The 24,417-nt window shown below is 41.2% G+C and overlaps 1 protein-coding gene across 1 annotated transcript in view; it reads right to left on the minus strand.

The window, feature by feature from the left end:
* Positions 1 to 784: 784 nt before the first annotated feature.
* Positions 785 to 24,417, minus strand: part of jade2 (jade family PHD finger 2) — a 257,234-nt gene continuing 233,601 nt past the window's right edge. Inside the window, exons 13-14 of the mRNA XM_050039044.1 lie at positions 18,262 to 18,407; positions 785 to 15,042 (exon numbers count right to left, since the gene is read on the minus strand). Coding sequence (XP_049895001.1) covers positions 14,251 to 15,042; positions 18,262 to 18,407 — 938 coding nt within the window. The 3' untranslated portion in view covers positions 785 to 14,250. The remainder of the gene's footprint in view (positions 15,043 to 18,261; positions 18,408 to 24,417) is intronic.

Consider the following 24,417-nt stretch of genomic DNA (forward strand, 5'->3'; position numbering starts at 1 on the left):
AGTCAGTGGTCTGCAGTGTTTTAACTCGACTTTTTAGTATTGGCTCAGCTCACATGGAGTCTCAGCCAAAGTGATACCGAAAACGTACTAGGCATTATCCACAACTTTTACCAATGGAAATACAAAAAAGTACGGTGAGCTGAGTCAAGTTGAGTGGTACCATGCAGCAGACATTTTCACAGTGCCCAAGATTAATCCTAATGATTATAGTGATCCCAATTTTTCCTCTAGCACCTCCAGCAGGTGACTATCTAACTATCTATTGAAGGATTGGCACCAAATTGTACAGTCATGGTTCCCAGAGGATGAATCCTTGATCATCCCCATGAGGTTGACATTTGAGGTTTTGAGTAAAAGGTCTCGACAATGACAAATTACTTTTAGTTTTTAAGTTCTAAAAAATATGAAACAGGTTTAGTATTGTAGATGATTAAAATAAATAAATAAATAAATGTGGCCTCAACATTTCCAAATGCAAAAAATGTTTAAAAGAAATACTTTCAGAGGGCACAGGAAAAGATCACCATACACAAATACATACAAATTTATGAGTCACAAAATGTCAAAGTTTTCTGCTGAACCAAAACCATTAAGACATTATCTAAAAATTATAAAAGGGTTGGTCATTAAGATAATTCAGATCGGTTTATGAATATACTATATATGTTAACTCAGGGCTAAAAAGGTCATTTTTGTCAATTTAAATGATTTTTCTTTCTTTGTAAATCCATTAGAAAAACACCAGTGAGAGGTCAGTTTGTGTGATGAACAGAGAGGCAGAGAGTTTTGTGTACACAGAAAGCACTGCTTTATTGACTGCACTGGACTGGACTGGATTGGTCTGGACTGGATCAGATGGGACTGGGACTCCATCAGATGAGGGTGGGAGTTGAAGGGGGCGGGGTCAGAGTTGGGTGAGGAAGGGGGCCAGACAGGTTGGGGGTGGGATCATAGTGGGATGCAGCCATCATTAAGGCAACACAAACAGCATGCAGATACAGTCACAGGAAACATCGTCATCATCATCATATTGCTTTTCAAAGTCTCGCTTAAAACATCGAAATTGTACAAAAAGGAAGAAAATAGGTTTTTCGCACTAATGAAAAATACAGTTTTTGATTTTTCCCTCCTACAAAGAAGATTCTAATACAAGAAAATAAATATAGCAAAAAAAGCCAAAAAATAATTTAAAATAGCTCTTCTTTTTCATATATGTTCAATAGTTCTCTTTGCTATTAACAAATGGCACAACATTCTTTGAAACAAAGAATACAGAAGGATAAACTCCTGCAACATTCATATTATTGTATTGAAGAACCGATGCAGAGTGGAGGAGAAACTGGACACCACAGCAGAGATTTTAACACCTTTATAAGGACAAATAAGACATGAGGAGGAGGAGGAGGAAGAAGAGGAGGAGGAGAAAAAGCCTGTGTCCATCTCTGCTTTGATTAATATCAAATTCAAATAGTGCCTAAATATGACCGGTATGATGCAAAACAGTCCCATGTTGCAGAATGATACCCAATATTATTTAAGAATGTCATCAGAGAGCAGAGAGAAGGGAGAAACTGTTCAAAGATCAATTATGCAAACACATGAGGGCGAACTAAGTGCTTAAAATAACTAACATAAAAATTAGATACTCATAAGTGCGTACGGGAGACAGTACTGAAGAGAAGTTGTGGCAACGAAAAGTTGCTGAAATTTTGCATACCAAAACGCTGAATTCTTGTTTCATAATGTGTTTCAAACCTGAGGGAGAAAACTTTGTGATTCGCAGGTCAGGAGAGGGGAGCGAGAATTTTTTTGTTATTAATGAGAGTCAGAAACTGCCTGCTCTGCACTGAGGAGGGATACTGAGAAAAGAAGAGGAGGAGAAAGTGAATAAAAATAGACAGACATGTGGAGCAGAGGGTGAGACAGAAAATGCAACCCAAAGTTAAAGAGCAAGTACGAGAAAGAGAAACTGATTATGAATAGGAGAGGAGAAAGAGATGGAAATGCTTCAGAGCACATCCACAAAAATCTGTTTTGGCTCTGTGTCCACACCAAGCCGGTGTTTTTCTAAACAGAAAACAAAGATTTTTCGACAGCTGTCACCAGAGTGGATACATGCCAGCATCATGTTACACTGTACATGATAAGTGCTTTTGGAAAAACATGATGTAACCGCGGTCTGAGTGGCAGCAAGGTTAAGACTTTCTGTCACTTCTAACCCTCTCTGTGATCACTCATTTTAGATGTTAACATATAATCACACAATAAACATGTTGTCATCAAGCTGCATGTGCAAATGTGTCTGAATGTGATGTCTGTTCTGCTGTAAAAACTGACTTATTTAGACTTCTAGAGGCAACTTTTGAAGTTTTGGTCAGACTCGAGATGGAATCGCTGTGTGTAATCTCAGCTCTCATTCAGCAGCTTTGCTGCTGCAGCGATACTTTCTCTGTCTGAAGTCTCTGCCATGTAAAAGCTGATTAGAAATGAGTTATGTGTCTACAAGGCCTTGAAATTGGCTTTCTCCAGCAGAAATCTAACTGGGAAAATCGTGTTTCTCGAATCTCCTTCTCCGACTACAGAAACATGACGTTCAACAAATCTGTTCAGTGTTTAAAGCCAACTGAAAGATGGCTGCTTATATGCATGTAAACAAACATAATTTTATTTAAAAGGCTCAATATTACAATCACACATTTGCTTCAAATTTGCAAATCATTACGTACACCTAACTAGCTAAAAATGGCGTTTTATGTGTATAAAACTGGCAACTGTTTGTTAAATGAGAACAACTAAGATGAAAATTTTGCTGTAATAAAACTCAAAATAGGTGGTCAGAGAAAGTACGAGGGGACACAACAGATGTTTAACCAGCTGAGTGACCAGAGACTGAAATAGGATGTTTTCCTTTTGTTCAGCCATTTCAGTGTAGATGGAGATCTTTATGAACACATACCTGAAAATGCTAGTGTGGACTCATGTTTCTTTCTTACATAAATGGTTTTCAAAATTAGCTGGCTTAGTGTGGACACAGACTGTTAGGGAGAGAACATACACACCTGTCTGCATACACACAGCCTGTATTATCAGAAGAACACACACACAGACACACATGTACAGAGGGTTTGCGCTTTCCTCAATTTATGCAATCAAAACACATTTTCCTTTCCTGCATGTATTTAAGATCAGGCAGTGGAGGCAAACAGAAATACTTATTTGCCTCAGAGGAAGAAGATAAACATTTGTTCTGTGTGTATGTGACAGAGAAAAAAAGTCAGATTACAAAAGCAGTGAAGAACAGGGATGAACAAAATAAAATAATGGAAATCAGGAGAAAGAAATAAAGCAGAGACAAACACAGCAGCGAAATTACGAGTGGGAGAAAGAGCAGAGACAGACAGACAGTACAGAGGGCCTCTTAACAAATGTTCTAAACCTTCATCTTAAATCTAGAGTGTGTTGAGACGTGAGTTATTTAGATTACATTTACACCTGGAAGAGTCTCCGGTGCCTGAACTGAAATCATTCTTCTTCTCATGAAACAGATTCCCACCAACGTTCTCTTGTTATACGTCTGTATGGCTCCTGGCTGAACCTAAATTTAATGTTACAAATGTTGCTTTGATCGTCAGTGTGAGATGGTAGCTTCGGCCAAATAGATCTGGAGTGTGTCTTGGTTGCATTCACACCTCCAATTTGTTTGCAATGATATATGTGTGAGCAGAGTCTGAACCTCCCAGGAGCCTAATGGTGAAACCAGATGTAACGGGAGGCTGAATAAATTGCGAAGATTGCGGGGGAGGAACCATAAAAGGGTTCTGAGGACATGTTTCCACCCAGGTCTTGAGTTAAATTAAGAAAAATGACATATAAAATTGATTCAGTTCCAGGACTGAATTGTTATTGGCCAAACGTTTCAATGCAAATGTATATAACCATAGTTGGTGATTATAGACAGATTAGGTGCAAAAAATCAAAAGCTGGTATATAAAAAAAAATGATCAGGACATTTAAAGAACACAGCTGGTGATATAGATTTTTTTGTTGTTGTTAAACCAACAAATCCAGTGAAAAGACCAAAACCAACAATGTGTCCATCCTCCGTGTCTTCAACCCTCAACACTTGCCTACAAATTGGTCAGTTAGGCTTCAGTAAAGTACTTAAACAGCTGAGCACTGTTGCTTTTAGTGAACATTAATCAAAATTAATTAAATAACAGATTTGTTGGGGACTATTTTCAGCTGCGGATGAATAGACATTTGACAACACTCTCTCATATTTGAACAACAGCACAGGTTGATTTCCACTGACTGCAAAACGATTTGTATAATTGGCTCCAAAACTACATATATTACCATTCTAGCAGTCGCAGTTTGAAGCACGTCCTTAACAGTGTTAAACAGTCGCAGTTCCGCTCCAAAACTACCTGGTTAGGTTTAGAATAAAAACATCCCGCTTTAGAATCAAAAAAGCACTTTTGTCTTTAACGTAACATGACATACGTGACGAACAACACATCACATACGTCACTAGCAAAGTATGCTACACAAACTAGCATACTAGATTGAGTTGTTATTAATAGACGTCACCGATGACTTTGAGCCACAAACACCAGTCCCCTGGGTGACAGTCCTGTGTTTGCTTGACCTGCCCATTCTCACTCAGAAGTCGTCGAAACCTTGCGCTTGGGCAGTGACTTGCATCATCAGACACCAAACGAAAAAAGACATCATTTAATGTCTGCATGATACATGGCTGGTCGCTGTTATAGTTCAATGGCGCCCAGCGGCGTCAGGGGGAAATGCAGAGGGGCTAGAACGATAGTTAAGGCGGAGGAAGCCTGACTGGGGCGGGTGGGAGTGGTAGTGGATGAGTCCAAAAACACAGTGGAATTTGTGGTGTTGTACCGATGTAGTGTGTTTATCTTTTAAGACAGTGAATGTTAACTGTAAATTTCCTAATATTTTGACAGAAGACAATGCATGTAACAGGCAGAACTTGACACGGCGTCCCAGAACGTCAACAACAAACGCACCCAGGATACCTTGCACATCAATATCTGGATGTGGAAAGTCCATGACCAAACATCGATATGTGACAAGATCAGAGTGACCCATATGCAGATTCCTTTGATATTTGTACAACAATACGAGGACTTTGTGGCTCGCTCATGTCTCGCCTTCTCTGCTCTTGTAATAACTGCTATGGCCACTACTGCCTCACAATAAACGTAACTATAGATCATAATAAGCTGCTTGCACAGTCGAATGTAGTATTTTCGAATGTACAGCAGTTGGACGGCATATCTCTGATTGAGTGAAACTACAGTGGCTGTATTCACATTAATGAAGGAACATGTCATCCAGTGTAACAACAGCTGGGCTCAGTGATCTGTTTTCATTTGCTATGGCACAGAGGAATAAGATCAATTAGGCTTTGGAGAGAACTTGGTCCTACTTGTTAGTGGCATCGAGTAATTGCTGGTTTTGGTCTTTTCATGGGATTTGTTGACAATAAGACAAAAACAGAATATCGCAAGCCTTATCTTTGTAACCTTGTTTATTATCTGTGTTGGCAGTTGGCCAAATTGATGCTTTTGTCTGAGGACAAATAAATGCATCAACTAACCACAGAGGGAGATTATTATTATTATGATTATATTAGCATTATTGAAAGTCATAGTCGATATTAAAATAGCCTGCCATAAAACTGAATTGTTCGCGGGGCTGGTCATGCCATTTAATGGAAATTTCACTGGTTTCCGTTCTGCTTTCCTGATTCAATTGTTACAGTTTGTAAAGGAAATACTTGGATGGAGACCCGGCTGTAGTGAGAGAGAGAAGAGAAAGTACAGAGAGAAAAAGAGAGAGACAGAGATGAGGAGGCGAGAGGGCAAGTAGAAGGGAAGGGCCTGGTGTTGTTTATATTAGCTGCTTGTTAACTTGACTGTGCGGACAGGCTGCAAACAGAACGCAGGGGAAAGAACAAGTTGTACTCTTTCTCTGTCTGCTTCTCTGGCTCCGGTTCAGTAAACGTCTCCCTCCTCTCTGCTTGTTCTTTCTATCCATCTCTCTTCTCTCCCCTCTCTCTCTCCAGGCCAGAGCAAAGCAGACTGCAACGTTTTCCCCTCCTCACACGTACTTGCACAACACGTGCCTGTCATTATTTGTCCTTAAAGCTACAGACATCCTTTATTCTTCTTTTACGTTTTTTTTTCTTTTTGTTTTTCCTTTTTTGATCGTCCTATGCTTCAAAAGCGATTCAATAAAGAGCCACGTGCCGGCCAAGGAGGCTGATCACCGGACAGGAGAGAGGAGGAAAGAGGAGGAGTTGTGGGCAGGGGGGGGGGGCACAACAGGAGGGGTTGTTTTTTGCTGGTGGTGGGAAGAGGAGAAGTGAGGAAGATGTTGTATGGCGGAGACAGAGTAAGGTGCACAGTATGTGCAGATGGGAGCTTTAGTCAAAAAAGAAAAACGTTTCTTGGAGCTGTTCTGGAGGCAGACGTCATCTCACTGTTTGTGGTGAACCTTCATGGGTGGAGCCAAAGACTGTTTTGGGTTAAGTGATGTTGGACTGATGCCCACTGAAAGGCAAAGAGTAAAAAAATTGAAGGCAAGCTATTACAGCATGTCAGGTTTTCTTTAACTTTTACATAAAAATAAAACATCTGCTCTTGAAAAACCACTCTGCTTGGTGTTTTTCTTTTATCTTTTTTTGCTGTCAACTCTATCTTATCTAGAAGGCATTAAGTCATGTGAAACACTTTGATGATTAATTGTCAAGTCCTGTAAAAGAAAAGCAACACTGCAACAATTTTGATAATCGGTTTACAGTTGCAGTTTTTTACCCAAGCAAAAATGGAAAATATTCTCTGGTTTCAGTCCTCAAGTGGGCAGCTTTACTGCTTTTATCTGTTTTATGTAATTAATTCCCAAATGTGAAGCCAAAACATCTCGACTGCCCCCTGGTGGCTGGCTGCAGTATAAGTTATTCAATGCTATAAAAAGGGGAATGATGTCACAATAAACAGCTTTATGTGCCAATCACTATGCTCACAATCAATGGCGCTGCTCACAATTGGCCGGACGTGTGTGTGGGTGGGAACTCAATACCGCCGAGATCGCTGCTGCGCCAAATCTGACTCCAAATGACATCTGTGCAAGATGGCAGTGGCTGTATCCAGGATATTTTGGCTTTATTTTGGTACAGTGGGAGGAAATGGAGGCACGTTGTCCATCTTTATATACAGTCATTGGACAAAACAAGCCATATCAAGACATCTCCTCAGGCTAACATTTGGTTTGCCATTAATCTGCAATTAAACTGCTTGATCTGTTAAAACCCCAAAGATATTTGCTTTGCTACCACAGAAGACAAAGACAAAGTTTGGAATTTTTGTTGGGGAAAAAAACCAAAATAAAAAAACAAAAAAACCTACAACTGAAACTAACGTATATTTTAATTTTTGTTTACTTATTTTGTCTTTTAAATATCTAAATACTGTCCATTACAATTTCTCAAGGTTCATGGTAATCTTCAAATGTCTTTGTTTTGTTCAACCAACCCTCCAAAACCCAAAGATTTTTCTTACATTGTGTATGACAAAGAGCAGTGTCAACATTTGAGAAGCTGGAACCAGAGAATATGACTAAAATGATTATTGGATCATCCAAATAGTTGCCAATTTATTGTCTGTTGTTCGACTCATCAATTAATCGTTGTAAATCTATAACTGACAACCAAGTGATTTTTACTCTGGCATATCATTTGCTCACATATTTCTCAAACATGTTTATGCACTTAGTTTAACTAGTTCTTCCAAGTGACCCTTCAAGTTCAAACTGACTGAACTGACTGTTCTTGGCTTTATTGGATCTTGGCATGCCAATTAGCTACCCTGCAAGATCATGAATGAACAAGAAAAAAAACCCCCTCTGATTCAAATCACTGTGGTTCTTTGACTCCACCAATTTAAGCTTGACAATTGAGCTTGTTTCTGCCTCCACGACGGCTCAGTCTGTATGACTAAACCTCCAATCTGTGCAGTGTGTCTGGGTTGTGGATGTTGAGACCTTGAAGCCATAACTTTGCTGTAACGGAGAGGAGAGCAAAGCGCCAGTAAAAACAGAGTAAGCAGATAATGAGTCAGCTTTCTAGTTTGATACGAGCCACAGCGGCCAGCTAAAGCGTTACAAAAGAAAAAAAAAACAGCTTCCAAAGGCTTTTTCAAAACACGGAAAATGAAAATGTTTCTAGTAGTAGTAGTTGAACAGTATTATACATTATTGTAAATGTGTATAAACTCCAGCGGTAGGTAGGTGGGTGGGTGGGTGGGTTTGTAGGGCTGCCGTAGGACAATAAAGCAAGGACTGGACAACTGTATCAGAAAAAGGAAGCACTAAACAGTCATTGGGTCAGTCTTTCCAACTGATTAAAAAGTGACAGTCTTTTGTCATTTTTACCTATTTTATGGACAGGCCATTAATAAATTCAACTTTGGTCAAGATTTCAGCTCTAGACACATTTAAAAATCCAAAGTTAATCATCTGCAACAAGTTGTGCTGTCAGGTATCCCATTCACCTTTATCACATCAAATGAAATTCATCATCACTAACGAATGTAAAGCCAATCCTGGCTTTACTGACCTACAGACAGCCTTAAAACCACTTTCTTATTGGTTGAAGGAGGAACGACAGAGAAAGAGAGACATCCTATGAACAGCATCTCGATGCCCTTCTGGTTCCCAAAAACCACCTCAGGGCAACAATCAGTTTTTGTCTCAAAATTACTGAAATTTCCCATCCAGTAGGTGCAACAGCTTGTTTTAATGTGTCTGTCTCAATCAAATAGATGGTTTTGTTGCAAAATTGTTTTGTACAGCAACATTTACCAGCATTTTGTTGCTGAATGGTCCTAACTTGCCTCCCAACTAATAAAAAAAGCTTTAAACATGATCTTTGCTTAGCTGAGGAAGTTCTGAGGAACCCAACCCTGCTGGTGCAGTGATGTCTTTCCAAGGAGTTTTACAACAGCGTCGGTACAGTAGACAGCAGCTGTTTGAATAACAGGCGAGGTTCCAATTGCCTGCAGCAATCAGCGCTGGCCTTTAACCAGCTTTTCAGCAGAAGGCTAGGTGGAGTGCATCACTGTGTGTAGGTGTGTTCCTGACCTGCCATTACGTGAACAATGCCCACCAGCTTTATTTCCGTGGTGTAGCATTCATGCCAACTCCTGGAGGGGAGAGGGGTTTTGCCCTCACACATGCACCAGCTCACCATTTAGAAAACTATAGTTGTATATTTATCCATTATGCAGACTGTCTTAACCATGCCCTCTAAATGGTGAGCTTGCACAGACGAACATAACCTCCAATATTCTAGCAGATCTTGAGCTGATACTGACACTGATGCCTCACTCTGAGGCTGAAAATTTCATCACTGATATTAGAGATTAAACCCAGAAAAGGAAAGAAAAGTCTAATCTGGATATCCGACCTGACAGAGTTGCAAAATTCAAAGATCATCAGTGCACATTTCGGGCTGCGAGCCAACACCCACACCAGCGTACCACACAGAGGACAGTGATGCTTTGAAGTTGTATTCTAGTGGATATTGATAAAAAGAACCTGTAAAAGACTCCAGTCTACAGTATCTACTAAGCGGAAGGAGATGGCATTGAAGCCACACTGTAAATATAGAATAATAACCAGTTTGTGTTTGCCAAGGCTGCACAGCATCTGGGAAAAAAAAGAAAAATCAAAAAATGCAATTTGCCTGACAAGGTACTCCGGTGGAAAGTTCTTGCGGTCAAATCTGACTTACAAACAGGAGGGAATCTTTAGAAACAGCAATAAGTCACCTAACCACCTCCACAACTTCTGTAGAGGAAAATCAGCCAAACAAAAGGGTGATTTTTTTCTTCTTCTACCTAACAGCGCTGTGCAGCCTTCGCATTTGCTACTACATGTTAAGGCCGTACATGTGAGGCCTTGTCTAATACCACTGTCTACAAAGTCAGGCTACTCTGAACACTGAATATTGAAACCAAGATTACATGTTTCTGTCTTAGCAACCCATGAATGGTAACAACCACCCCCGTTGGAGGAATCTGTGGGCCGTAATGACGATACGTCACCACATCCTCGCTTCAAAACACAAGCTTTGTTGCAGTTATTGTTGTTGTATGTGTTGTTGCGGTCGGTTCCATGGGGGTTGTAATAACGGTAGCCAACGTAGAAGTCCATAATCCTCCACCTGTCATGTATGAAAGCTGTAGACATACTTCAACACAAAACCATTTGAAAAGAAGGTTTTTCCAGCTCTTTTCATGGCGTAAAAAAGACAAGTGTGGAGGACCAACAATGTGAATCTTCTACGATGGCTACATCCAAAGGACAAAAGGAGACAGAGACGCTGCACTGTCACCAGTAAATACTTTCCTGCTGATAGGGGGCGTTTCACTCTGAGTAAGCTCATACTTCCTGATGCAGTCAGGACCACATATACATAAAAAACTAGTCATCTTGTACATTATAACCCTGTTATACCAGCTCTGGTGTGTGTGTGTGTGTATGTGTATGTGAGTTGTGTGTTCAGTTCAGCAGCATTTGGCTTTTTCTGAAGGGGGTTATATGTGTGAGTCTGCATTCAACAACCATCGCCAGCCCATTACTGTGACGACAGGCTTTTCCTATGTGAACCCCCGTGGGTGCAGATGTGGGAGAATCCAGGTTGGGTTTATTGGTGGTGGTGTAGTAGAATTAAGAGTGCCCCCACTTGCGTTAGAGGAGGTCACACAACACCACGGCACCGTGCCTGAGCTTACGGTGTTTCTGACTGAACCCCACTGAGCTGGATCGAACCAGGTTGAGATCAAACTGAGCTGACCTGGACAGCAAGAGTTGTTTGACATCCTTATCTAACATTCTTCATCTTGAAAACCAGAGACGGAGCATGTGTATGTGTGTTTGTGTAGATAAGATGTAAATATGCTGCCTTGATACACAGATCTGTTCTTTGGCGTGGTCACTTCAGAAGACAGGTTAGAAGCTGTCCATACAGAAAGAAAAAAAAAAACAGAGGAAGTAGATTGGACTTGCACCTCTGTTCATCAGGCCTGGGTTAAGCAGCCCTTAAAATCACTTGTGATGCTTTATTTCACCCATTAGAACCAGATGGGTGGGTCTTAACTGCAAGAGATGGGAGAATGAAAACAACGCCCCTTCTTGCAGTTGACCATGGAGCTAATATTATCTGACCTATCCCACTCATCTGGTGACTCAAACAAAATGAGCATTAATTATTGGACGAGACTATTGAACCCAGGACTGATGGTCATATGGTCATACTGAGAGAAGGAGCATGCTCAGTAGTAGTCGTGTAGGAGTTCAAACAGTGAAGCTTGTCAAATAAGGAAGTTTCTAGACATACACACATCACTTTATATATATATTGTATACGATATAAAATATGTATATATATATATATATGTATCTCTGTCTTACGTCGCTTTTTCGATACATTTTTAAACCTTTTATTCTTTTTTTTAAAGTTTTTTTAACCCCTGAGAATACCATGGACTGCTTTAAGTATAAAATACAACTCTCTGAGAGAACAACAAAAAAAAGTATTTTTGTTTAAAACAAATTTACAAACAACTCAATTCCAGAACTGAAGAGCGCAGGCCTCTGAAGCTGATTATTACATTGTCATCATTCATCTAACAGGAGAACAGGTGCAGCAGAGCCATCAGTTACGAGAGTGTGGCCACGTCAAACTTAGGTGGCAACCGTGTTGGTGCCCCGCTCAGTGCTTAGCTGAATAAAACATATGACTAAACCATTATTATAAACTGCATAGATACACATGGATGAGATAAATGATGACTCTCTTCATGCCTGTACACTGCACTGTGAGCGCTGGGGGACTCATTTACTGTCGTAACAAGAAATAACTGTAACTTTTGAGGGCTTTGGTTCTTTTAAACAATCCAATAATGTGGGCGAAGAACAACTACATAATTATAATTTCTAGGATGCTCATACAACTTGTTTTTCTACATGACGACACCTGAACCAGCCAAGATGAGTTGTGGAGAAAAGTTCTGAAAAAGCCAGTAATTAGACCTTTTGAGTTGAGATTATTCTGTCACATACTTTCTCCAGTTTTGCCTGATCAATTCAATCAATTTTGCCCAAAATGTAGACAGATTTTTACACAATAAACTCGACTAATGAAGCATTACTGATTCATACCACTGAGCTGACCGCTGTGAGAGAAAGCTGGCTACACAAAATAAAAAAAAACTGACAAGCAGTTGTGGCCAAAATGGACATATAAAGAGAACTGAAAACTAAGTGGCTAACTTCCGGTTAAGCCCTCTGCTAGCTTGAATGGGGATAAAATGATTTAATCATGTGGCTCTTATAAACTTTAGAGACGTTTTGGGACTAAAAGGATCAAATCTCAATAGTGAAATGAGTCATTTCGTAGGGGTTGTCATGCTCAAAAAAATGAGTCCACTGATTTACAGATGTAAGTATTTTTGGGCCACATGACATCACCTGAAGGACCCAGAAGTTGTAATTCCATGGTTCGGCTACTCTGTCAAATTGGCTTCAAATCCTGGCCCTGCTGCTGGGGGCTTCACAGCCACCAATCTACAAGACTTGTTTTGAATGGGAGCCGCTGGCAGGCTGTGTTTGTCCTTCCTCCATGTGTATCTACTGTTGCAGTCAGCTCTCTCAAGAAGAGGCAGCAACATGGTGCTCACGGTGTAACCTGGCCAAACCCTGTTCATCGATGGCTCTGGACTGCAGTGATCTAGTTAGGAAGGAGTGGGGGGCACAGAACAGTAGGCAGCTCTTTGCACTGATAGTACGCTGTGGCTCTGCTTTGCTAACCGTTGCAGATGCTTTGTTGATTAATGGCAAACGCTGCATTTACATCCTTGTTTCAGGCACTAGACAATTGTTAAGGTGACAAGGAGCCCAATCCTGGCTACACGCGGCAGCCGATCCAACGGGATTTCCTTTTGGTTTGATTGTTACAAATCCGATTGAGAAACGACTGATTGATCTACTCAGTGATTGTGATTGTTTGGTTGATTGATAAGGTTGAGGGGGGGGGCATGGGGGGTGTTGAGGGGAGGCAGGGGCACAGGGCAAGCGACAGAAGGCACAGAGTTTCTACGATGATTTTTTTTTTCTCCAAAGATTCAGGCTAATAAAAAAAAAAAAAACTGAACTCAGAATTAGGAAGAATTTGAAAGCAGCTGACAATTGTCAGATCAAATATTTCAACAACGGCTGTGATGTGAGCAAAGGGATTTGCTTAAAGTAGTATGTGTATCAGTATGTCTGTGTGTTTGTGTCTCTGTGTGACAATCTGAATGAGCAGCAGGGTTGGGGTCAATCTATTTGCCATTAAAAAACTGGAAAAGCTGGAAATCTGTGGTTGTTTTTATACGTCTGTGGAGATAAATTTGAGAATGATGACTTTTGTGGAGCACATTTCGCAACTGAGTCAACATGATAAGCATTGACCCCAACCCTGATCGAGCACATATTATACACACGAGTGCTTACATTACAGCTCTTATGACTAGCTAGTTGTGCTTTTCAAGGCTGAACACGTTATCCCATGTCACTCTCTGTACATATTCAGACCAGCTCTGGTGTGAAATTGTCTTTCCACTGAACGGTATTCAAGAAAACAAGGACTCAATGGATGCATCTCAGGCCACAAAGACCAGGAGCAAAGCAGACCCTGAAACCAGCTTGAATAATAATAATAATGCCCCAAAGTGTTTGTTCCCAAGTCTGGCAGATACCACAGACATGAGGCCAGAAATGGGTACTTCAACGCCCAGAAACAAAATGAATCTGAAATACAAAACAAAAAAAAGGACTAAAGGTAATGTTTGTTTCCTATTTGTTGAATGTATCGCATCTTGTCGTAAGCTAACGACAAACTACAGTCCGGTGGAGAAGCTTTACTGTACGACAGGCAAACAGCTACATTCAAATTCCCCCCCAAAACAAAGCAGGTGAGAGCTGAAGAGATTTTCCACTGGTATATGTGACAGGGATTTGGTTGAACAAAGCCGTCCAGCCATGTTTTGTGGACTGTATATTGGGCACAGATGGAGAAAGAATAAGCCAGCAGAACTTTGCTTGGTTAACTGTGTGTGTGTGAGTGTGTGTGTGTGTGTGTGTGTGTGTGTGTGTGTTGGTTTGAGTCTCAGTTCTTTAGGATGCCAGCACGCTCCTTCTCAGCAGGTCCTCGTTCCCAGAATGCAACTGCGGCAAGCGGAGTTTGCGTCCTCCAGAGCGCGTGTCCGAATCACTCTGCTCGCCATCAGAGAAGTACCCGTCAGTCTCGGCAGCATCCAGCAGGGACGTGTCCTTTGCTGTGAGCGGCAGGCTCACAGACTCCAGCCCTGCTATGCCTCCACCTCCACTAACGCCCCTACCTCTGGATTTACCCTGGCGGGACAGACGGAGTCGTGCACCCCCGCCTCGAGTGATCGCCCCTGTGTCGGGCAACGTGGCCCCGGGGCTGGAGGCTGGACGTGGAGATGAGCTTGCAGTGAAACCAGATGCAACGCCATTCCCTGCGTAGACGCTGTCCCAAGGGCCGCGGTCCTCCGAGATGTGACAGGAATCCATTTTGGAGATGGGTGGCTGCGGTGGTGGGTCCCTGTGCAGGTCAGAGCTCCTTGTCTGGTGGTGATGAAGGTGGTGGTGGTGCAAGGCCTTGGAGGAGCCCCTGGACCTTTCCCCTTTCCGGCCCCCATGGCTGGGCTTTTCCTCTGCCACGCTTGCCCAGAGGCTCTTTGCGGTGGAGGGGCTGCTGGCGGCGGAGTCGGCTGCAGCAGACAGGAGTGTCTGGGGAAGGGTGGGGGTGGTGGGTTGCGGGTGTCCACGAGCTCGGGGCTTGTTGCCCCCTCGCGGTTTGCGGCCCAGCTGTGGTGTTTTCCAGGTGGACTGCATGGAGTTTTCCATCATAAGGTTTAGCAGACTTTCCTCGCCTTGCAGGAGCTGGGTGACAGGAGGAGAAGAAAAATGAGGTCAGAAAAGAAAAGACAGGAACTGGAGATGAAAGAGGAGATGGACGATGAGAGCATAAGAATTCAAAGGAGAGCCGATGAGAGTAAATCAGAGGAGAAGAAAAAAAGAGCTGAAGCACTTCATGTTTTAAGGTGCACTACGTACAGAAAATGTTCAGGAGATATCTGGAATCTTGCTCATTGTTCAGTACAACAATGAATATGCTTCTTCTGGTTTGGAAACCTTAAATTCTAACCCATAATATTTTGGAACAAAAACTCCCCGCCCACCACCACCTACCCACATTTCCAGCAGCTCAGCAGTGGAGGATGTGAGCAACTGATGTCACAAGACATTTTGTTGTCAAGCGAGAAATCTAATGACAAAAGTGGATGTACTCCAACATTTAACAGTGTTTAATCTCTTCATGAGACATGTCTGTTGAATGTCTAATTTGCTGTACTGTTTAAAAAATGAGGTATTATTATTGTCAGTAACAGGCCACTGTATCATGGGACTTTTCATGTTTGTTTGATAAAAGTCCACCATGACTTCACGCCCTGTTATCTGTTTATTTTAGCAGATCTTTCTTTGTAAGGATATCATGTTTTCATATCATTCTGTTTTATTGAAAAGTGACCGTTCCCTTTTTTTGGCCCTGAACACATCCCCAAACAATGGAGTTATATCATGCATTCTGGTTGGAGCCCCCTGCCAATCAATACACAAACGGAGCACATTCCTGAGGAGAACAGCAGGTCAGCCACAGAGCAGCGCCGCTCTGACCATCATCGAACTGATTAACCCACAATGTGAAGTGAGGCAGGCTCACACAACTCCGAACTCCTCTCGCATAAATATTCAATCTTAAGGGCTCGATCCAGAGTTGAAACGATTCTAAATAAAAGGTGTATGAATGTTTTAAGTGTGGAGGCCTCTCTGTCGTGACATCTGACAAAAGTGGAGAACTTCATGTGGCTGAGTTTCAGCTTTGTAAAACTTAATAATTTACTGACTTCTTTTCACGCTTGGGAATTATAACAGGTTTTAAAACTGCAGTGCAAATGGCTCAAGTCTAGTTAAGTCAATTTTAATTATATGGCTAATTGTCCTCAAAGGGCTCGTTATATGTGCTATTAGAGCAGCAAGGTGGAACAACTGTTAACAACTGACATACAATTTTGACTTTGAGGGCATTATGAACTTGAATATTTAAAAGTTAAACACTACTAATGATCACTAAAATAGATTACTTTTGTGGACAGTTCAAGAAAGCTCACTAGCATCTTCTTTCGTCCTCAGAGAGGGTCTCAGGATTCAAACTAATATTTAAGCCCTCACAGGAGTGCCATTTCTTTGGTGGAACTACTTGGTAGGGTCATTGTAGGAAAAAAAAAAAAAGATACTAAAAAATTGAAAAATAAATAAATAAAAAGATAAAATCTGATAAAAAAAAAAATTAAAAAAAAAAAGGGGGAGTCTGGGAAGGGGGGTAATATTCTGATAAAGTCATATATTTGCAAATAACCCTCAGAATATTCAATTTTTTTTTTTTTAAATAATTTTGTGAGTTTTTTTTCATGTAAATTTACCACTTTAATCTCAGAAAACATTCGAGTTTTATCATGCAAATGTACAACTCTAATCTTGGAAATTCAGAGTTTTTATTTATCAGAATATTACCCCCATCCCCTGGCTCTGTATTTTTATTTATTTATTCATTTATGTTAAAATACTGACAAGTGCAGCTCTTTAAAGAAAAAGGGCTTGTATTACTATTATAGTGCAGTTGGAGATTGACAAGGAATGGGGGAGAGCGGGAGGATGACACGCAGCACAGGGCCTCGGGTGGGAGTCAAACAATGTGTTAGTCTGTCTGTGTCTGTAGCACTTAGGCTATTAGTTCCTTACTGTGACATAAATCTTTTAAAGCAGGTCATGAATTTAAAGTTTCATTTTTAAAAAAAGGTTAAATAATTTCATAAAACAGCTGGCCACTGTAGTTTTTGGCAAATATCATTCAAACAGGAGTCAATAGTCTCATGGGGCCTATTTTCAGCTGCAGATGAATTCACATTTGGTGCAGTAATATTTCCAGCAGCTGGACGGTGTTGATGGGATCAACTTTAAATAAAGTACAGTGTCCATGTTTATTGTAATAAATGAAACAGTGGAGCTTTATGGCATGGAGGATTAAGACATATCAGGCTTTGCCACACCAGAAATATTTGTTCATAGAATTAATTCATCGTTAGCTTGTTTGAGTATTTTCATTGGATTTGTTAACAGTGGGAATAATATAAAATACTACCACACCAGAATTATCCTAGTATGATCATCTTTATTAAATTAACTTTGATAGTGTTGTGCCATCAAGAATTTGCTGCTAAAGTTATTTTGTTATTAATAAAAACCTGCCACTTGTGGCTGTAGCAGTGCTTCATTTTTGGTGACTGTAAACACTGACAACACAACCTCAGGGCAAATTAATTAGACTGAGCAAAAACTTTGATGGAGTACATGTGTAGAAAAGTAATGTTTTTGTTGATTAATATGCACCATTGTGTTAAATTCAGCGCACTAGCATGCAGAAGTGTATCTCTCTGTGTTTTCTTTCCTTTACAATGGACAGTGTGAGATGCTTGTTTAAATCAGTTTACTCACAAAGATGCCCCGCCTACGCATTGTTCTACTTTTGTGGGCATCAATTTAGTCTGGATTTTGGCCCTTTTGGCCCCCTCCTCGACTAAGATGAACTTTTGGACAAAGAATGTAACTTTGGATGTCGGTCTCAATCACGTCTGTAGGCAGGATGGTTCCTTATTTGGCTCCTGGCATTGGTTTTATTCACTAGTGAAGTGGACTGGGACTCAGTTCAAGAGGTGATGGACTGCTTGACACTGCTGCTGATTTCAGCTGTTTGAATTTTGCCATGTGTGCTGCCGTTCACTGCCAAGAGCCAGACTGCAGCTAATGCAATCCTCCTCCTCCTTTAACTGGTCTGATCAGTGCAGTGGCACTGAAATTAAGTTCAGCTTGCAGATCACTTTTTTATCTTGGTAGTATTGAATTTGTGAAATTCCACGATTGAATTCAACCCGCCGCTGCACTATCAAAGTAGTATTTATTGTATGTATAAGTTATAACCTACAGTAAACTCAGAGACAGCTGAGGCATCACTCTGCAGGCCTCCTGCTGCTGAAGGCCTACCTGGTCAGACAGCAGACTGCCGCTCTTGTCCCGATGCTGGGCACCCAGAGCCCACTGGCTCAGCATGTCATCAGCGGTGATCTGAACCGACTGGGCGAGCCAGCTGTCGAACAAAGAGTTGTCCAACGGGAAGGACTTTGACAAACCTAAGGGAAGGGGAAGGGACATAAGCAGGGAGAGACGAGGATGCAGGGAGGAACAGATAAATGATATCAAGACAGAGACAAAGGGAGTGAGAAAGAGTGAGCAGTGGTGACAAAGGGGGATGAAAAGTGATGGGAAAGAATTGGTAGGAGGGTAAGAGGGAGAGAAAAGGGGAGAAAGACAAAGCAGATAGGTCAGGGATTGCTGTACATATTTCATACATAAAATACAGAAAAAAGTTGTACTACAAGCGTCACTGGAGCTGAAGGAAATAGTGTCTTGAATGAAGTTAGAAAGTACAAGGCATAAACCGAGAAAGAGCACGACAGAACAGCAATGCACAACCTTAAATCCCAAAACTCTGTAAAAATACAGGGTTAGCTTTGATTCATCAGTCAGTTCACTCCATTCACAAGTGACACCACTTCAAATAGTGACATTTGGGCATTGATTTTTTTTTTTACTTGCTTAAAAACTAGTGATGAAACAAATTGATCTTTTAACATGAACACATTCACAATGTTCTATTGTTAACGACAAGCCGCTAAATTTGAAAGTCACAAATCTAACAAAGAAGTAAAAAAAAAAAACCTCAAGGGCAAATTTGCAATAGCTGGGACCATGTAAGTGCATGCATCGATGCGTTCATGCATTCACACACACAACCTCACACAAACTTGACCTCCATGACAAATCTAAACCTCCTAGGGCGAAACTGCGGCCACCAACGGGACAACTGACCAACTGACTGAGCGAGCTATGGAGCTGTTGGTTGCAGCTAATAATGCACAGTTGGTTGGTGGACAAAACCTGCTTTAAGTCTCCTTGCCAAAAAAGGATGCATATGATGACATGTCTGAATGCACAGAACGTAGGAATAGCAAACTGCATCTAGACAGCTGCAGTGTATACAGTACAGAACTGCTGAAACTGCAGTTTTGTACCATAAAGCAAAAGTAACATGTTCCTCAGTCTAAGTTAGTGCAACACAGGCATGTCCAAAGTCTGGCCAGGGGACCAACTATAGCCCACGGAGCAGTTTTAAATGGCCCCCAGCTTGTCTTTTAGTTACTGGTGTGAAGTGTAAAGGAGCGCTAGAAAGTTGAGTACATTTTCACTAAAAGATGAAACAATTGCATTTGTTTCATTTATTTTCACCTCGATAACCCAAGTACTGTTCAATTACCTGGCCACCATTCAAAGAAGTTTGGACACCCCTGGCGTAACACAGCATCTAAAGCTAAGTGGAGGCTGCATCTGTGATACACTAGTTTGTTTATGTTAATCATACCAACATCTTAAAAAGGATATAATGAAAAATGTAATGTTACATTTCTAAATTGATGTTAATCTCTCACACAGCTCCTCTAGATGTAATTTTTTCTGTCAGAAAGAGATAAAAACAACAACTTGACACAGAGACATTTACAGTACGCAGCGATAAGCTCCAAATCCAAATATGTTGTTTCTGTCGCTTCATCAGTAATGTAGATATAAACCCATTTTACAACAGAAATCTTCTTTCCTGTCTCCTTCCCAACACTGTCGTGTGTGTGTGTGTGTGTGTGTGTGTGTGAGAGAGAGAGTGTGTGTGTGTATAATTAGGAGATTTTCATGGTTCCTCTTCTATCATTGTGGGTTGTGAAAGTGCTGCCAAAGCACTGCGTGTCTCTCTGTGGCATTTTTGTCTACACGCAAACTCATACAATCTCACAACGATGAAAATCGTGAGGCTTAAGGAGAATGAAGAATGGAGGGTGGGATCCATCAACTCGTGCACTTTTTTTCTGCTGTTCCCACATTTTGGCTTTCACTTACATCTTTACACCCTCTAACACTCAGAAGTAGAAGAGCTAGGGTCAGCGGTGGTTCGATGTTGCCAATTCATTTAGGTTTAGCTTTTGACAATTTTAAGTAATAAAAGCTATAAATTGCCAGATAAGGTAGATGTTTATTATTTAGCTCAAGTACTATCTGAATGTTGTACACATTGCTGATAAGAGAGGGAAGATTAAACAGATATGTTACAAATTTGGACTTGAATCTGAAACGGAATGTACCAAGTGAGTCAGAGGAGTTTATCATGTTTTGTTCTTTTATAGACGGTCAAACTGTCCAAAAATGTTCTCGCGTTGGAACCCAAGACAGATGTACATAAAGCTGGGCATACACTGTGCAATTTGAGCCCGTTTTAAAAATGTTGTTTAATTCCACAACCTACTGTACGAGTAAATCACCTGCGATGTAAAGAAAAAGCTCACAATTTATCTACACAGCACAATCTACAAGACACAACGAGTGGTCACACTGTACAGGCATAAAGAAAATAATGAAGCGGCCCATCCATCGGACCCTGCGGACCATTCTGGGTACTGGTAACTGTCAATAAAGATTTGTTTGAAAGCTCAGAAGCTGGTAGAAGTTTGTTTGCTAGCAGAGATCTGTAAAGTTCACAATAATGTCACAACATTTCTCTTGTTCATATCGTGATAGGAGGAGGAGGAAAAATCAGAGGCACATATGCTGCTGCCACAGCTCGACCAATGTGTCTATTTTTTCGTTTCACATGACAGGTTGTGTCGCCATGTCACTTTCAGATGCAAAAGAAGGAAATGATCTTGGGGAATCGACTTGTGGCTCTGCTTCAACTGTGTGAAAGCCTGACAACGGTCGACCAAAACCTTTGACATGTCAGAAATTCATCTGAACGTCTAACAACGGTTGGGAGCAGCTGATCGGGCCATGATCAGTCCTAGCTCTGCACACTGCACAGCGTACGACACCAGACAAAGCTGAAATTTGGTCAGACTTTAAAATGAGTCATGTGGCACATCGGGTCAGAAAGGGTCTCAAATCGCACAGTGTAAGCACTGTAGTGAGACATGATCCCTGATTTGATAAGAATCGGCGCTTGTAGTTCCATACAAAGAGGACGTTCACAGAAAGTGGGATGATAACAGCAAGACCCTCACACATGATCACAATTCTGGACTCCAAAAACAGCCTACTCAATTATTTTTAAGACTATCACCCACTACACATAAAAACAACCACAGGAACCCTGTTGAAGTGTAGACAAAAAACAATCGAAGTTATTTCTTCTGGTGTAAAATCTGCATTTGTGTTAAAGACATACGGCCTTTGATAGTGTTGGATCAAAGAGAAACACAACTGCGTGCAAAGCAAAATGATCTTTGTATGTAAACCAGCAGGCAAAATTTTTGAAGCAAAATCAAAACGATCTTAGACTCCAGAGGGTGTATTATCTAGTGAATGGAAAAATAATGAAATTTAGTGTTCTGACTCAGCCAGGAACAACCATTAACCTCTGCACGAGAACACTGTGAGTCTGTCATATCCACTTTGGGGAACAACTGCCTCTTAACAACCCAAAAGACCATACAAGTATAAAAGCAGAGATGCCGATAATGTGAAATATAAAAAAACTTGCACACAGGCACATTATGAAAAATACAGACAAGTGGGTGCAGATGTTTCTGGGCTGAGCCTCTTTCTTTTTCTCCTCTCTACTATCATTCCAGCCTCCCTTTAAATCTTCAGTGCCTATAATGATCTGCCAAGCAGGACGGCAGGAGGTGCTGTTAGGGTGGCTTTAACACCAGCTATACTCCACACACACTCACACACATACACACACACACACACACACACACACACACAGAGCCGGTCGTTTCCATGACGCAGCATGTCTCTGCAGGAGTCGGGAGCGCTCTGAGGGAGGGAATAGGTGACGGAGGGGAAAAAAAGAGCCAGTGAAGAAGTGTGAGGAAGACAGGAGGCGATGATGGAGGAGAGAGAAGCAGAGTTCAGAGAGAGGAAGGTGGGAGGGAAACCTGAAACATGCCCTTTAGTAGTCTTTAGCTATGTCCAAATGCTATCACATACTGTGCATCCTTATATTATCTTTAATATGCTTTACATCAGGGAAGAAATAGACACAAGACTGAGAGTCTGCAGCCCTGCAAGCAGCTCTGTGAGGCTCTCCTGAGGCACAGCAGTGCTTTGAGCCAAATGCTAACATCAGCATGCTAACATGCTCTCAATGACAGTGCTCACATGGTGATGTTTAGGAGACATGATGTCACCATCTTGGTTTCGTGTGTTAGCATGCTAACATTTGCTAATGATCATTAAACACAGAGTACAGCTGAGGCTGTTGGGGATGTCATGAGTTTTACAGGTATGTGCTCATAAACCAAAGGGTTGGACAAATTAAAAATTCAACCTGATGATGATGAGTTAAGTTCATCATATGGGGGACGTGAGTATCTGTACCAAATTTCATGGTAATCCATCCAAGTGTTGTCACGATACTGGAATTTCTGACTTCGAAACAATACCTTGAAAAATATTGATATTTGATACTATTTCAATACTACAGGGAAAAACTGACATGGAGGGCGTGCAACATTTTAATTAAAAGATGCACATAACAAGGCTATCACATGATAATGACTTTTCTGTTTTTGGTTAGTTGCAAAGAACAGGAGAATGACAGTAATAACAATTAACCATAGAAGAAAGCAAGAAAGCGTAGCGAATAGCGGTGTATCGTTTGTGCGGAAAATGAGTGCTGAAACTGTTTCAAATATTCAGAATTGATAAGTATCAATAAATGGATATTTTTGACGACACTACTCCATCCGATAGTTGTCCACAAATGTCACCCTTATGATGGTGCTCGAGAAAAAAATCAGAGGATCGCCAAAGTGAGAAAGATTCATCTTCTGGGGATCAAAAAATGTCTAAAAAATGAATGTCAATGAATCTTGTAGTTGATGGGACATTTTAGTCTGGTTTAGTAGAGGACTAGTTGACAGTCCACCATTCCTGGAGCCATTTGCAGTCCAAATAACTAATAACTAATTTCCACATTCAACATAAACAAAAGGGCATCAAATTGTCACTTTCTCACAAAATCAGTAGATATTTAATTGATATATGATATTCCTCTCAGTGTCACTGAATTGTAGATTTCTCTCTTTGTATTGGTTTTGTTATATCCCTGCAGACTGTCTCTGATCAGTTGTTCAGGGACATTATGGGATGTCATTGATGTTATTAATCTTTGCTGTGCTTTTCTTTTGTTGTAGTAATAAATGTATTTCCAGAGGACGCTTACTGATAGTGTCGCTGTGTCTTTTAAAACCAGATGACGACACTGACTCCTCCTCTTCCTTTAGCTACAGCTAACACGCTGAATAAATGGGCTGCTGTAGGCTAATGCTACGCATCAAAAAGCTCCTTGTGCTGTCACAGCCATCTAAAGCTTTTGTTTGAGGCTTTGTTGCGTGACAACTACAGTCTGGGGAAACAGCCGGCCTTGTTGCGAGTGCACACTAGTCCTACAGCTACAAAAAGCCCCAGGACGGCTTTACAGAACAGCTGATGTTGTGGCAATGATTCGCTAGCTAGTGCTACTAAGGCAGTGCAGAGTAAGGAATGCACTAGCAGCAGCACAAGGCCAAGACCAGGCCGGTGCATGAGAGAGAGGGTGTGTGTGTGTGTTGCTTGGTCTAAAGCCCTCACTACAGTCTGATGATTGTTCTCGGGTGCCAACCGTCTGCCTGGAAACTCAACTAGGAGACGGCAATGGACACAGAGAGGCTGAAACAGAGTAAAAGTGCAGGGGGAATAACAGAATGATCTAAAGACCCATCAGAGCGATGAAGGGGAGACAAGATGTGCAGCAGGCAGAGAAAGAGCGAACTAAATACCTGAATAAAGGGGTGAAATCGCAGTCGGACAAAATAATGGCATCCAGAATTAAAAGCTCAGCATGAATCAACAGAAATGAACCTGTCAGGAGTTGTTCTCTACAACAAAAGGGACGTTTTACTTGTCTACCTGTCTCTCACCATATTGTGTCAAAATGATCTTACATTATTCTAATCTGACAACCGGCCTCATTATTTCTTTGGCCACTTCAATAAAGTATTAATTTTCCAGTTTTTCTTTGCTCTATTTCAAGTTAATACTAAAAGAAAATCC

This window comes from Epinephelus moara, chromosome 3 (assembly GCF_006386435.1).
Source record: "Epinephelus moara isolate mb chromosome 3, YSFRI_EMoa_1.0, whole genome shotgun sequence".
Classification (NCBI taxonomy): Eukaryota; Metazoa; Chordata; class Actinopteri; order Perciformes; family Serranidae; genus Epinephelus; species Epinephelus moara.